The 16,371-nt window shown below is 36.1% G+C and overlaps 1 protein-coding gene across 1 annotated transcript in view; it reads left to right on the forward strand.

Annotated features, from left to right (window-relative positions):
• Positions 1 to 16,371, forward strand: part of KCNH5 (potassium voltage-gated channel subfamily H member 5) — a 276,207-nt gene that overhangs the window by 211,853 nt on the left and 47,983 nt on the right. The window contains exon 10 of the mRNA XM_058293308.2: positions 2,828 to 3,024. Within this exon, the coding sequence (XP_058149291.1) occupies positions 2,828 to 3,024 (197 nt within the window). The remainder of the gene's footprint in view (positions 1 to 2,827; positions 3,025 to 16,371) is intronic.

Here is a 16,371-nt window from a genome sequence, read left to right on the forward strand (position 1 = left end):
AATTTAAAATTTCATGTGTAATATGGTAAGAATTTTAATTTAATCAGTAAGGAAACTAAAATATATACAGGTGTTAGAATGCCTCCACAATTATAAATTGAATATATTGGTAAGGGGAAATTAAATTTATAGACTGGGTATCTTTGTTAACTTATTGATGATGCACTTATCAATCAATGGGTATTTATTTACTATTCTCAGATCTATGTACATATTATGCAAATTCAGTTTTATTTTAAAAATGCAAAGAAGGATATCTGTGAAAATAAATTGTCATTTTAAAAATAAAAGTTACGTAGATTTCATTATAGACAAGTTTGGAAAATAGAGAAATAGAAAGAAGAAAATAAATCCATAAACACCCCACTGACGGCAATTCCTTGATTATTTAAATGTATATCCTCCTAATCTTGATGGCAATTCCTGGATTATTTAAATGTATATCCTCCTAATCTTGTATGCTTTTGGACTTTAGCTCAATTTATTTTCAAATGACAAGCTAATATCATATTTAATAACATAGTGATAAAATACAGAATGCCCTGGTTCAATCAAAATTATTGTATCTTAGGAAAAGAAGAAAAAAGTAGACTTCTTAATTGATGCTTTTTAAAAAAAGTCTTGGAGGTTCAGTTTAATTTCTATACATTTTATTAAAGCTGTAATCATAACCATATTATTCTTTGTATATATTTTTCATTTAATATAATAAAATAAGCATTTTTTGCATTTTAGTTCAAGATGTTTTAGTTCTGTGTAAATTGATTCTTTATAAGTTTTATTGAAATTCCTATTTGTTGGATATTGTCTTTTGCAAATATGGGATTGTGATTAATAACACTGTAGTGAATATTGCCTGTGTTGGTTCTAAATCTTTTGATTAATTCCAAGAAGTGAAATTATTGAGTCAAAGGCATTATTATTATTAAAATACACCATCCATACATTAAAATAAAATAATTGTAAAACAATGAGCACTTATAAATAGGTCAGAGGTTGTATTAAAATTGATAATTTTGGAAAAGTGTCATGGAAACGAATCAAAAGAAAATATGTCTTAGTTTGCCAGGGCTGCTTTAACAAAATACGCAGACTGGGTGGGTTAAACAACAGGATTTTACTGTCTCACAGTTTTGGAGGCTGGAAGTCCAAAATCAGGGTGTCGCCAGATCATGCTTTTGCTGAAGTCTGTAGCATTCTTGTGGTGGCTTGCCAGTAATCCATTACTCAGTCTCTGCCTCTGTCACATGTCTATTGTCTCCTTCTGTCTTCTACTCACTCTTACTCTTTGTCTGAATTTCCTCTACTTATAAGGACTCCAGTCATATTGGATTCTGGCCCATCATGATTCAATTTGGTCTCATCCTAATAGGATCTTCCAAAATCCTATTTACGAATGGGTTCATATCCATAGGACTGAGCATTAGGAGGTGAACATATCTTTGTTGGGAACATGATTCAAACCATAACAAAATGTAATCCTTTTCTATCTCTGTAAGGAAAAATAGTATAGAAGAGTAAAAATTACAATATAGGAAAAAGAAAAAGAGTAGATTAAAACAGCCCTTTAAAAACCCTGCTATAGTCTTGGCACCAAGAATGTTTTTACAAGTAAATTTTGGCATCTCTGATTATGCACTTAGAATAAATATTTATAATGGGAATTACTAGTTCAAAGAGAATGTCATTTCCAGATCACTGGATCACTGAAATTTATCTGTGTAAGAGGATGTAGAAGTTATCTTTTAAATTTCTGTAGTCAAAGTCTCCCTTAGGTTATTATTATATTGTGTGTGTACAACTCTAGAGACCTTATTTGGGTCTCTCACTAGCCTTTGCTGGGCAATTATTGACTATCAGACAGTTGTGACTCACCCATATCCTGGACACTGGATATTCCAAAAAGGCCTCACCGTTGGCCCTCACCATTGGTAGGCTAACCAATAGCAGCTGGGGCCCATTCCCTTATTATTAGCAAGGGGCAAGAACAATTAACAGTTTAAAAGGTAACAATATGAGGCAGAGCATGCTTTCTCTGACTGGAGAAGCCTGTACCAAATCTTGGTGTGTATTTCCATCTTTCTTTCCCATTTCCCAGCAAACTCTGTTCTTTCCCCCATTTCCCAAATAAATTATTCTTATTGATTTAAAAAAAAAAAAAAGACATCCACAAGTGACTATGGTAGCACTCTATATGGAATTGTTTATGGGATAACCCAACTCAACTCCTTAAGCTTTAGAATTGTGGACAGGGAACTTCTGGGCTAGACCCGGAAGCCCTGTGTAAGATTTGGTGGAAAGTGAGCAACAGAATCCTTGGAAAACTAGGTTATGGCAGCTTTCAGTCTGCCTGGAGCACAGGACTCAGTTGCTGAATAATGTGTGTTTAGTATATGTCAGATAAGGGCCAGGTTTATAAAGGCTGTGAAAGCAGATCCTAGTATATTGCATTTTATTGCCATCTCCATCAGAAGGAACAGAGGAAAGGATGGGCTAATAAGTCACCTTTGCTTCTTCCATCACAATAGGGAAAGTTAAGGTGGCAGAGGATTATGAAAGTACTTGTCAAAATGAGGTTTTTGGTTTCTCTGTTGGATTTCCTTTACTCCTGTTCCTCCCGATTTTTATCAAGAACTGAATTCAGGGTGATGTTATTTTATGTGTTATATGAAAGTTTTGTACATTGTTAAATGTGTATAGATGCGGTCATATCCTCGGGCTCTAAATTATGCTAGGAGATCAATACTGTATATGAAACTGAGTAACAATAGTGATTAGGATAAGAATTGTAGTAGATTCTTTACTACGGTCTTACACTGTTTTCCAGGGAAAGGTGATGTGTTTGGAGACATCTTCTGGAAGGAAACCACCCTTGCTCATGCTTGTGCCAACGTCCGGGCACTGACATATTGTGACCTACACATCATCAAGCGAGAAGCCTTGCTCAAAGTCCTGGACTTTTATACAGCTTTTGCTAACTCGTTCTCAAGGAATCTCACTCTTACTTGCAATCTAAGGAAACGGGTATGTTGTCTGCATGCACTTTCTCTTATTAGTATTCAGGTGGTTAATACGCAATGCTATGTTAGTTGAGGAGTGGAAAAGTTATTTCATTTTGCAACAATGCATTCTCATCAATGTAAAGTGGCATAATTTTATTTTTGTTTTTCTATATTTTGTTTATCTTTTAAGGGAAAAAACTCCTGATTTCATGGGTAAAGATTTGAATTTTTATCTTTTAAGTTGCAAAATGAAAACAGACTTGAGGAGAAGCAAATAAACTGAACTATGAAATAGTTGGCTCTTGGGATTTATAATATTATGAAAATTGCCATAAAAAGTGGGTCTCACTTTATGATATGGATTTTTTTTTACCATCACTGACTCTCTTTATACCTTCCATCTTATTTAATGACCAATTTACAAAACATCCTCCCTAATAATTCTTTCAAAGAACACACCAGCTCAAAAATTAATTAGCCTTGCTGACATACCCTACTAAATAGGTACAGGAATCCTTTGCATTGCTGCTGATAATTTAATCTTCATTGCCACTTTCTTTTTTAAAATTTAATTTAAATTTTTTTGATTTTTAATTTTTAAAGAAGCTTTATATTACATAAAAGTTACATAAAAAATATAGGGGATTCCCATATACCCAACCACCTCCCCCTCCCACACTTTCCCCTTTTCTTTTTATTGATGAGTTGACATAAATTTAATTTGCTTAAAAAAGTCTCCTGGTTCTGATTTACAGGTCATTGGGCATTGGCTAAGGCCCTTTTAATGCCAAGAATGAAATACATGTTTGTATAACTGCTCTTAGGGAATTTAATCTAAACTGATTGCCTGTCCATGGTGAAGTACTTTGAAATATTAATCCTTCCCTTCCACTACCCCCTTAAATAGAATCTTCAAAGTGGTTAATATGGAGGGAAAAAATCAATTTAAGGGACAAGTTAACATCAATTTGATAGCAGCAAAGAAATAAAAACTATCAAGTCAATACAGTTTTTTCTACTCAGGATTCCAATAAAAGAAAAGATGAGTAGTAGTAATATTCATACTAGCCATATTACTATACTTGACTGTATTTGAATGGCATTTTCAGTTTACATTTTTCTTAACAAATATTGGTTGCTAATTTTCAACCTGTAAGACACAGAGTCCCTATGCTCAAGGAGCTTAGTTAAGTGTGAATATTTTATGAAACACAACTATGTGAAATACATATTTTTAAATTTATCTGAAAGTTTAGGTAGGTATAAAAGTGGAAGAGGCACTGTGTTCTTGAGAGAAACATAATCGCAGGAGATATATATGTATATTAAGAGATTTATTACATGAATTACACATGTTAACTTGTGGGCTGGCAAGCCCAATTTCCACAAGGCTGGCTGCAAGCTGGAAACTCCAATAAAAGTGATGCTGAAGTTGAGTCCAAATTCCCCTGGGGAAGCTGGATGACTGAAGTTGAGACAGAAATTATTCTTTCTGATTTCTGAAATTCTCAGTTCTGACTTTTAAGGTCTCAGACTGACTGGATCAAGAAACATCCCATTTTGCTCATGGCTATCTCCTTTGTTGACTGTAGATGCAAGCAACTGACTAAAGATGCAAATCCATTTACGAAATTCCTTGACAATCATAATCAGACCAGTGTTTGCTTGTCCAAACAACCAGATACCACTACCTAGCCAAGCTGACATATGAAATAACCATCACAGATGCTGAGTATGAAATAAATACAGAACTTTCTTGCTTTAGATTCTAAACTCATTAGGGAACTCAGAGTCCCTTTATGTATTAACCAGAAATATGTCACCTCATCCTTTGGTCTAACTCTATCTTCTTAAATGACCCATTCCTCTTCTACAAGGGACATTTTTAGATATTTGAAACTCTTGTATTCTTGTTAAGTGTTCTTTAATAAAAAATTTGCAAGTTTTAAAAAAATCATCCCCTATATTGCAAAATTACCAAAACCCTTATCCATCATTGTTATTTTTCATTATTTGCTATTTACATTTTTTACATGTACATTATTTGTCATTGTTCTCCACAAAACATGTTGTTTAATTGTGCTTTATTTGATGTTTATAATATTCTTATAAAATAAAACAGGCAGTTATTTTCCTGCTAAACACATGAGGAAACTCAGGCCCAAAGGGATTCATATCAAGTAACCAACTGCTTTGAATTGCAAGGTCTCCAAGAGGGATGATTAAGACAAGTCACCAGTAGAAACTAAATGTTGATTCTTCAAAGTGAGTTTATCACCAAGTTTTATCACCTGTTTTTCTCTTTCACACATCTGAGCTCATGAACATTGCACGTACATACACCCACACGCACATGCACACATACGCAAAACGTTCCCTGGTTCCCAGCCAGTGTGGCTGGCTATTCTTGATTGAAAGAGAAGCATGAGACAGAAAAGTCATATTTTAATGGTGTCAGGTAAAGGTGCACCCGCCTCTTTGCAGATGCAGATGTACCGAGTTATACCAAATGACTTCCATTTACATAACCTGTTCTCTGTGTCAGTTTTATTTAATAATTCTAGCTCATCTCCTCTTGATGGACAGTCTCAATAACTTGGCAAAATATGGGAACAGGGTGCTCTGTCGTTCTGTGCCACTTTATTCTCTGGGAAAAAAGTCTAAGCAACACAAAATAAATTATGGGAAAATATCCTCTAATGATTACTGATAATAACCACCATTTAGAAAGCCTATTATATAGCCAGGCACTTCAACACATTTTACATGTAATCATTATCTTATTAAATCCTCTCAACAACCACAAATGAAGCAGTATAATTTCTATTTCACCAATGAGGAGGTTGAGGTTTTGTAAGGGGGGCAGCTAGTTGCCAAATAACTTCTGGGTCAGGGTCTGGATTTGAATTCAGTTCTGACTGATTCTAAAACTCATATTCCTTAGAGATAACATATTGCTTTGGCTTTCCAGAGTAGCTAACATTTTTCCACAACAATATTCCACATACACACTCTCAAGTTGCAGAGTGTCTCATTCATTCACTCTAACATCATTTTTCCATTGGTCTATTAATTTTTTTTTGTTATTGCTGTGATTGTAAGCATTATTTCAATGAATATTTCTTGTGACTTGTATAATCAAAAATATGTCCTTATTATGCTATGTATGTATCATAGACTATCACCATTAAATAAAGGTCAAGTGCCTAGTATGTGGTAAAGCAGGCTTTCAAACCTATTTTTTTGTGATTGTAGATTATAGCTGTGGCTGCATAAGTACAGGCAGTGACTCAGTGGAGATGTTTGTAGAATGTACAATTTCCAGTAACTGCAATAGAGAAGAATGGGAAAGGTCCTAAGCTGCTTGCTTCCATCTCCATTAAGGAAATATAAGATGCTAGCTCCCCCTAACTCTCCTTAAACCTCTCGAATATAAAAATTCTAGAGCTCTAACTGGTAATTTTGCCCACCAACTAGATCAAAAGTTGGCAAACTTTTTTGGTAAAGGCTAGATAGTAAATATTTTAGGCTTTGTAAGCCATGTGGTCTCCATTGCATCTACTCAGCTCTCCCATTGAAGTGCAAAGCAACTATCAACAATATATACATGAATGGGGCTGTGGTTCCATAAAACTGTATTTATAAAACCAGGTGACTGCCCATGGGCCTTAGTGTGGCAACTCTGGAAGTAGAGGACAGAGAATTAGATGGGGATGGCAATGGTTATCATAAAATGGAAAACACCATATATAAGAGATAGAAAACACAAATACTTATAGCACCAGGTAGACAACACATACAAGTGAGGCAAACCCTATATTAGCTGTAAAGACTGGAGAGTCCATACCATATAAAAAAAGGATGCTGCTTCTCATTCCACTTCCATATTTCTGGGATGCCAATCCATTGTTGCTTGGTCTCCATGTTTTTTCCCAAAGGTGCCAGAAATATAAATTTTTATGTGAATTGTATTAGTTTATTAACTAATTTAATTTGTATTTTTAAACACTGTGATGGCCAAATGAAGTAGGTCTGTATGCTAAGAACTTGTGACCCCTGCAAATGAATTAATGATCCCCCTGATCTCATGGAACTAGATACCACAGATTTTACCTGGACCCTATAAATTTGGATGAGTGTATTAGTCAGCCAAAGGGATGCTGATGCAAAACACCAGAAATTGGTTGGCTTTTACAAAGGGTATTTTTTTGCAGTAGAAGCTTACAGTTACCAGGCCATACATTACCAAGCATATATTACTTCCCTCACCAAAGTCTGTTGCCAAGTGTTGAAGCAAGATGGCTGCCGACGTCTGCAAGAGTCCAGGTTTCCTGGGTTCCTCTCTTCCTTGGGCTTGTTCCTCTCTGGGCTCAGCTACTCTGCTTGCTCCTCAAGGCTAGCTGTAAATCATCAGGCAAATGGCTTATCTCTTTTCCCAGGGCCTCTGCTGTATCTGCTTCTCTGTGTGTTTACTTCCCAGGCTCCAGAATCAAAACTCCAACTAATTCTTCTGCCATGTCGTTTTCTCTGTGAGTCCCCATACCCAAGGGGTCAGGGACTCAATGTCCTACTGATGTGGCCCAATCAAAGCCCTAATCATAATTTAATCATGTCCAGCCCAGTTTACAAACAAAATCCAATATTTCTTTTTACAATTCATCAATAATATCCAACACCTACAATGAGAAAAAGTATTATCTTTATTTTCTCTAATTTCTAATTGAAGCATCTCCTTCAGTTATGAAGGTAAGTAACAAACAAGATTATTAGATTATTATTAGAAATTCTTGTGATGTTGCACCAAAAAAAAAAAAAACCTTAGCTGTTTCACATTATATTACATTGTTGATGATATCTTGAAATTATGTTCATGAACATCTCAAAATGATGGTATTTGTTAGACTTGGTGCTGTATGATGTTATCTGTGTGCTTCATGAAGATAAAGAAGCACATGGATTATTATATTACAAATAATTTTTTAACATTTGATAATGGAATTTAATATAATATATTTTCTTTGGAATCCTGTGTGCTTTATTTTGTGCAGCTAAAGCCACGATTCTGAGAAGTGGGCCATAGGCTTTACCAGATTGCTAAAGGTTAAAATCCTCTGTACAAGAATCAGAAACTAAATTGGGTTGAACAAAAGGACTAGTTGTTATATTTTTTCAATAATAAGAACACAATTTCCTAATTTCTAGTAAATTTACATGTATTCAAAAAGGCATGGGGGAGAACAGTAGAGGAAAGTTGACTATGTATTTTTAATGTATTTAACAAATTCAAGATTCTACTTCCTAGATTGGCAAACTGGTATTTATTAAATTGAGGACCAACCCTTAGTTATGGGTCAAGGGAGGGAAGCAGCACACCCAGCAGAGGTGATATCTCAATTGTAAATACAGAATTCTAATTGAACTTTTTAAAGGAGTTGTTGGACTTCTGCTCATTCTGCCGAGTTGTTAGACAATGATGTTTATTAGTTATGCAGAAAAGAGAACAGGCCTGCCTGCTGTCCTTTGAAAGTTCTCCTTACAGGCTGGTTCTCGGATGGCATCAGGGAGCTTAGATTTTAAGAAAGTCCCCAACACCCTGACTGCTAAAAGTGTCTCACTGTTCCTAAACTGTAGTTGCAAACAATGTGGTTTATGCTGAGCATCTACTTTCCTTCTGGAATTCTGGAATCTTGATATGTGCCAGGCAGAAGGTGCCTATGTGTCCATTTCCCAAGAAAACCTTGGCTATTAAGTCTTTAATGAACAACTTTAGAAGACAACATTTCACATGGATTGTCACAACTCATTGCTAGGGGATCAAGTCTGTCCTGTGTGACAGATTCTGGGAGAGATTCTGAAAGCTTGCGCCTGGTTTCCCCCAATTTCACCCCATTTTCCTTTACCCTTTGCTGATTTTTCTTTGTATCCTTTAGCTGTAATAAATCATAGCTATGATTATAACTCTATACTGAGCCCTATGAGTCTTTCAAGTGAATTATTGAACCTGGGGGTGGACTTGGGAATCTCCAATACACCATTTATAAAGGGTGACAAGAAATCTGTATTCTCAGAAGTCTTAAAATCTGTAGGTATATTACTAATTTCACTGTGACCTGTTTTACATAAAAGATGCTGAAACCTATGGACATTTTGTTTTAAGAATATAAGAGACTGAACTGTTTTTAAAATGATGAGCACATTTGTCCATGAGGTTGTCTGGAGAATTCTACTTCCTTAAAACCTAAAATAAATGCTACTTTAGCACTTGTGGCACATTCAGCAGGACTGAGATGTTGAATTATTTCTGAATATTTCCTTTGCTTTCAAGATAGCAAGAACATGTTTAGCTCCAGATTGACTATTTAAATACATTAGTGAGGGATTTGATTTGTTATTTTCTGTGCATTTTCTGACAAGACGGTTTGCTAACCCATGGCATAGAAAGTGTTCATTGGCTCAGTATGTACTGATGCATGAAGCTCCTATTTGGTAACTGTGGGGTTACTGTAGATGAAAGACCCAGGGCTTGATCTCTAGGGGCCTGCAGTCTTGTGAGAGAGTCTGACAAATAAATCAAAATAGATGATATATAAATGCTGTGAGATAGTTACGCTCAGGGTACTAAGGGAATACAAAGAAGATGAATCCAACTCATCTGAGGGGAGGGGGCAGGGAAGGGTTCTAGGAGGTGATAATGATACTGGAGTTGGGATTTCAGGTCATTTTAAACAGAGAAATATTCTAGAGCAGGGGAGGACCTTGTAGACCAACTACTCCAATGTATTTTCTTTAAAGATGAAAAAATTGAGACCCAGAGAATAAGTGATTCACTCAAGGACATCGAGTTAATTAGTACCAGAGCTGAGGTGGGTAAAATCAAGATCTTGAATCCCTTGTAGGTGTTATTTCTACTATTTAATTAGATTAAACATCTTCTATAGAAGATTTTGAGCAAACTTCAGGGCTTGATTCTTTTCATTTTTAATAGTAGAAGGATGGATAAAAGTATGTGGCATGAGTTTGCAAGTGATTTATAGATTTACTTTAATGTTTTTCAGAAGTTGGTTCAGGAAAAAGTTAAATATCCAAAAATAACACTAGGCTATAGTCGTGTTCAGAGTCTGGGAACAATACCCCCCAATCTGAGCATGAGGCAATTTATATGGTGTGGCCACAGTAGGTATATCACCTGCATTGTAAGTGATCTCATTTAGTGAAAACATGTAACTTATGTATCAGTATTAGGCAAGAAGTATTAATGAATATAGTACAATATTGTCTTGGTAATAATACTACATTTGATATACTCTTTTCTATCATGCCAAAGTATTTATTTAATTACTATGTTGGCTGATGTACCACTTAATAAAAACATATATATATATAATAAGTTCATATATATTACATATATATAATTTTCATGTTAACACCTCTGTTTTTCATTTTTGTATTTTAAGTTATTTTTAAAAATAGTTTAGCACTTTCATATTTATAGTTATGAAAAATATTGATAAGTTCACTGCTAAGTGTGACAACAGTCAAAAATATTGATAAGTGAACTTATCAATAAGTTCACCACTAAGCGTGACTAAAAATGCTAGTTTCTCAAAAAGAAAAAAAGGAAAGGAGAAAGAAGAAGGAAGGAAGAAAGGGAGGGAAGAAGGGAGAGAGGGAGGGAAAATAAAAAGATAAACAAGCTTTTTTTAAAAATAATTGGAAAAATCTGAGACCTTTTTATAGAGGAAACTGGCCTGGAATGAGCTGGTGTTGAGAACAGTTATTTGTTAGGGCTAAGAACTAAGATCATGATGCAGCCAATTCTAAAATCTCAAAGGAAAAGAATATCACTAAAATTCAAAAAGTAAAAAATAACTAAGCTTGAACCTTGTTACATAATAAAATGAGCTTCTCTTTTAAAGATCATTTCTATGTTATATTAGTGGGCATAAATCTCTCAGTGGTTCCAGATTAAGAGTGGTCATAGCCATAGAATTGCATCTTTCCACTCCATGGCTCTGCTGAATTTGTCTCTGGTGTAATAAAATTTTGTAAACCAAATGACCCTAGAGAAAATAGTTCTAATCCTTCTGATGTTGTCATGGAGAGGAGCCCATTGCCTGCTGATCAAAAGTGATGCCAAAGTGGCACTTGGCCTTTGGCTGTGGTCTACAGAGATACCACCATTGTTACTTAGAGACCCATCTTGGCCTATTTCCATAGGTCCCACTTTAAATTCCTTTGTATGAATAATCTTTACCACTTATGTCAAGTCACAGACTAATCTGGGATCCTTAATTAAACATGAAGGAGTAACAGTGAGATATTCTAAAATCTAAACTTCCAGCTGAAGAAAGGATACCTGTATTAGTCAGCCAAAGAGGTGCTGATGCAAAATACTAGAAATTGGTTGGTTTTTATAAAGGGTATTTATTTGGGGTAGGAGCTTATAGATACCAGGTCATAAAGCATAAGTTACTTCCCTCACCAAAGACTATTTTCATATGTTGGAGCAAGATGGCTGTAGACAGCTGCAAGGGTCCAGACTTCCCAGGTTCCTCCCTTCCAGGGTTTTGCGTCTCTCTGAGTTCAAGGTTCCTTTCTTCCCAGGACTTGCTTCTTCCTGGGCTCAGGGCTCCTCTTTTTCTGGGGCTTGCTTCTCTTTCCTCTATGAGCTTACTTCCTGAGGCTCCAGCTTAAGGCTTCAGCATCAAACTCCAACATCAAAACTCCAACATCAAAAACCCTCAACTCTGTCTTTGCCATGACTTTTAACACCCTAATGACGTGGCCCAATCAAAGCCCCAATCATAACTTAGTCATGCTCAGGTACAGACCAGATCAAAAATATAATCCAGTATCTGTTCTTGGAATTCATTACCATATCAAAACTGCTACACTCCACCCTCTGAATTCCAAAAAGTCATGACAATATTAGAACAAACTTTAAATCAGTAACAATACAAGTATTAAATCATATTACAATCAATTTAAAGAAATACAGTTTGTCTTGGGGCAAAGTCCTGTCTGCTATAGACCTCTGAAACTTGCAAAACAAATTATCTGCTTCCAAAACACAAATGGACAATGGATAAACATTTTCATTACAATAAGGAGAAACTGAGAGGGAAACATGAGTCACAGGTCCTCTACAGTTCGGTAAACCTGCAGGGCATCTTCCATTCGATTTCAGTCTGAGAGTCATTTTTATGATGATGGTTTCTTCTCCTTGGGGCCTTATGGGAACCCACCCTTTCCACAGTCTTGCCCAATGGCCATTTTCTTGGTTCCACCCTCATCAAGCATCTGGGTGTCAACCAAGCTCCAGACCTCACCTTCCAAGACTTTTGGGGTGATTGCCACACCTTACCTAATCTTTGGGCTATACTCTTAACCCCCCTAGTACAGTGACATGAAGACAACAATCCTCCTGTCCTTTGCCATGCCTTTTATCTGTGAGTCTCCACCTACCAAGGGGCGGGGACTCAACACCTTAATGATGTGGCCCAATCAAAGCCCCAATCATAACTCAGTCACACCCAGGTACAGACCAGATAAAAAATATAATCCAATATCTATTTTTAGAATTCATAACCATATCAAACTGCTAAAATACCCATTTGAACTTTAAAAAAAAAGTCCCTCAAGAATGATCAGTACAAATTTTAAGTCGCACATTTCCCCACAACACAGATTGTGCTATTTTGGATTCCTCTTTGCTTTTTGGTTTTCAGCTTAACACTAAGCTCCTTAAAGCAGGGCTCTTCTGTAATCTCTTCATTGCCGATGACCAGAATAGTGCCTGCTATATAACTGAATGAATGTCTCTGTTGACTGAATGAATGTGAATCAGACATGTCACAAAGAACAGTTTTTATCATAACTGACTAGAATAATCACTGTCATTTAGAGAAACCCATTGTATTCTGGACAACTTTGGTAAAGAGCCTCGTGAAATAGGATTATGGAAATGACCATTACTATTATTATTAAATCACGATTAGAGTTAACGTTCAGCTTCTGTTTGTAACCATTTGTGCCTTCCTATTTTGCACAACCCTGCAGCAGCTTGTCTGTGCCTTCAGAGTAGTAGAGAAATTTTGGACATTACTTTGTGAGTGAATTAAATCATCTGTTTCTGAGAAATGTGATTGTGAGAATAGTTCCTTAACCTCATGTAAAAAGACTTTGAAGAGCAAACTTTTTCTTCAGTTTCTTCTGAAAACTTGCATACTATATTTGAATCTGAGCAGAGTGTGCTACAATTTATCTGGATTGTGAATTTCTTATGAACTCCTGACCCTGGCAGTTACCTTGCTTACATATGACGGTTTGGAGAAATTTAACCTCTAAACTGATGGAGCCCACTGCTTCACAGTTTACACACCACAGACATTGTCTCATTTGAACCTCATGCCGACTTGGTAAGGGAAGTTGTTTACAGCCTCACAGCCTTAAATAGTCGTTCTGGGGTTCCAACTTCAATTTTCTAACTCTAAACCGGCTCTCATTCCGGTGATGGTGGTAAGAAAGGGGCAGACCTTCAGTAATTCTAGATTTTTGTCATGTGCACTTAGATGAAACAGAGGCCTAATCACGGCGCCTTTACGGTCCTTAAGCTGCTCCTATTTAGGGCTTTCTGTTGGTCTGCTTCCAGCCAGAATAAAAGTTTTTCCAAATTTAACCATCAGGATCTAGGTTCCCAGAACTCAAACTCTTCAATATACCACCAAAGCAGTCATTTAAGTTCAGAGGTTTCCAAGTTTCAGTATAGGGGTTGGATTCAATAATTTACCCATATACTTGACAGTAGATTTATATGTCTGTTGTTTCCCAGCTCTTCTATTTAAAACAAGAGTCTATTCTTGTGCAGGGAGACATTTATTTTAATAGTAAATTAAGGCAGTAATCCTTTGATAGACTGAGGAATAGTTAATGAATGCCAATTTGAGGTACAGATTTTATAAATTATTTTTCTTGGGAATTCTTACAGTAGCCAATAATCCACTTAAAGCATTTGTTTTTCTTCTAGGGTTGAATCCTGCCTTACAATAATGTCTTCAATAATGCCTTTCTAAACATTAATCAGAGCTAGGCACTAGGTGATTCATTTCCAGTGTGTTTACTACTTCTTAATTCTCAACAATTTATTATTGAGGCAGAGCTACTGGAAGCATGGTGTTATATCATACCATTTTCATTTAAAGGAAAATACTCCTTTAGAATTTAAAAAACCAAGTATTTTTATTAATGCTGTGATTAAAATGTGTGCATTACTTTCTTCCCTAATGCCTGTTTAAGCATTTTATTGATTGTAGTAACACATTCACAAAACAATTTTTTTTGTGTGTACAATTTAGTGACACTAATTATATTTACAATGTTGTGCTAAAATCACCACCATCCATTACTTAAACTTTATCATCACTCCAAACAGAATCTGTACCCATTAAGCAATAATTCCCCACCTTACACTCAATCCTGGTAACCTCTAATCTACTTTCTATATGAATTTGTTTATTCTAGGTATTTCATATAAGTGAAATCATACAATATTTGCCCTTTTGTCTTTGACTTATTTCACTGAATATACTGTCATCAAGGTTCATCCCTGTTGTAGCATGTATCAGAACTTCATTTCTTTTTATGACTGAATACTATTCCATTGTATATATATACATTTTGATTATCCATTAATCTTTTGATGGACACTATGGTTATTTCCACCTTTTGGCTACTGTGAGTAATGCTGCTGTGAACATTGGTGTACAAAGATATGTTTCAGTCCTTGCTTTCAGTTCTTTTGGGTATATACCTATAAGTGAAATTACTAGGCCATATGGTAATTCTGTTTAACGTTTGGAGTAACTGCCAAACTGTTTTCCACAGTGGTTGCTCCATTTTACATTCCTACCAGCAATGAATAAGTGTTCCTGTTTCTCCACGTCCATGCCAACACTTATTTTTTTGCTTTTTTTTTTTTCACTAGCAATCCTAGTGTTTGAAGAGTTATATCATTTCAGTTTTGATTTGCATTTCCCTAATGGCTTTTCATGTGTTTACTGGCCATTTGTATATCTATTTTGAAGCAGTGTTTATTTGTTGCTGAGCGGGGAGGTCTCTGTCTTGCTCAGGCCCAAGAGTCGGGGGGGTCAGCTCCTACCGGACCGCCGGCGGGGGGTGCTCCAGGGAGAGAGCACCGGGGCTCTCCAGGCGTGGGGGACGCGCGGTTAGGAAAGAACCACGGAGACCGCCTGAGCGCAGGAACAGGTCTGCTTTATTACGGAAGTACACTTAGCTATATAGGGTTGGGTAGAGGGAGGGGTGTGATGAAGGGAGGGCTGGCTAAGGGGCGGCTGTGGATAGGCTGAAGCTGATGGATAGACCTGAGGTAAGCAGTTACTGGGGAAGAGGGCAGATTGTAGGTTGGCAATATGGGCGGGACTGGCGGGAAGGGCGGTGGGGACTGAAAGGGGAGGAGGGGTGGAGAGAGGCGGTAACATTTATTCAAGTCATTTTGGTCATTTTCAAACTGGCTTGTTTGTATTTTTGTTGAGTTGTAGGATATTTTTAATATATTCTGGATATTAAATCCTTATCAGATATGAGGTTTCCAAATATTTTCTCACATTCTATAGCTTGTGTTTTACCTTTTTAAAATACTTTCTGTCCTTTGATGTATAGAAATTATTTTAATTTTGATGAAGTATATTTTATATAATTTTTATTTTGTGCTTTTGGCATTCTATCTAAGAATCCATTGCCTAATGCAAGGTCCTGAATTTTTTTCATTATGTTTTCTTTTAAGAGTTTTAGGGTTTTAGATCTTATATTTAGGTTTTTGATCCATTTTGAGTTCATTTTTGTTTATGGTATGAGGTAGGGGTCCACTTTCTTCTTTGCATATGGATATCCCGTTTTACCAGCACCATTTCTTGAAGAGACTCTTCTTTCACCATTGAGAGGACTTAACATCCTTGTAAAAATCAGTTGGCCATAGGTGTGAGGGTCTGTTCCTAAACTCTCAGTTCTTTTCTATTGGTCTATTTGTCTCCCCTTTTGCAGTACAATATGGCTTGAGTACTGTAGCTTTGTAGTAAGTTTTGAAACAGGAAATGTTAGTCCTCCAAATTTTCTCCTTTTCAAAATGGTTGTGGATATTCGGAGCCTCTTGTCTTTCCATATGAATTAGATGATTAGCTTTTCCATTTCTGCAAAACTCCTTCTCTTTTATGCTATTCTTGTTACAGACTACATGATAATATATTGAGTGCCCAAACACCATAGATTACTATTATGCATGTGTATTTTAGATCCTTAAAGAATGGAGTTACAATCCAAAAAATACAATAGTACTGGCTTTTATGTAGGTACC

This window comes from Dasypus novemcinctus, chromosome 3, assembly GCF_030445035.2.
Source record: "Dasypus novemcinctus isolate mDasNov1 chromosome 3, mDasNov1.1.hap2, whole genome shotgun sequence".
NCBI lineage: Eukaryota > Metazoa > Chordata > Mammalia > Cingulata > Dasypodidae > Dasypus > Dasypus novemcinctus.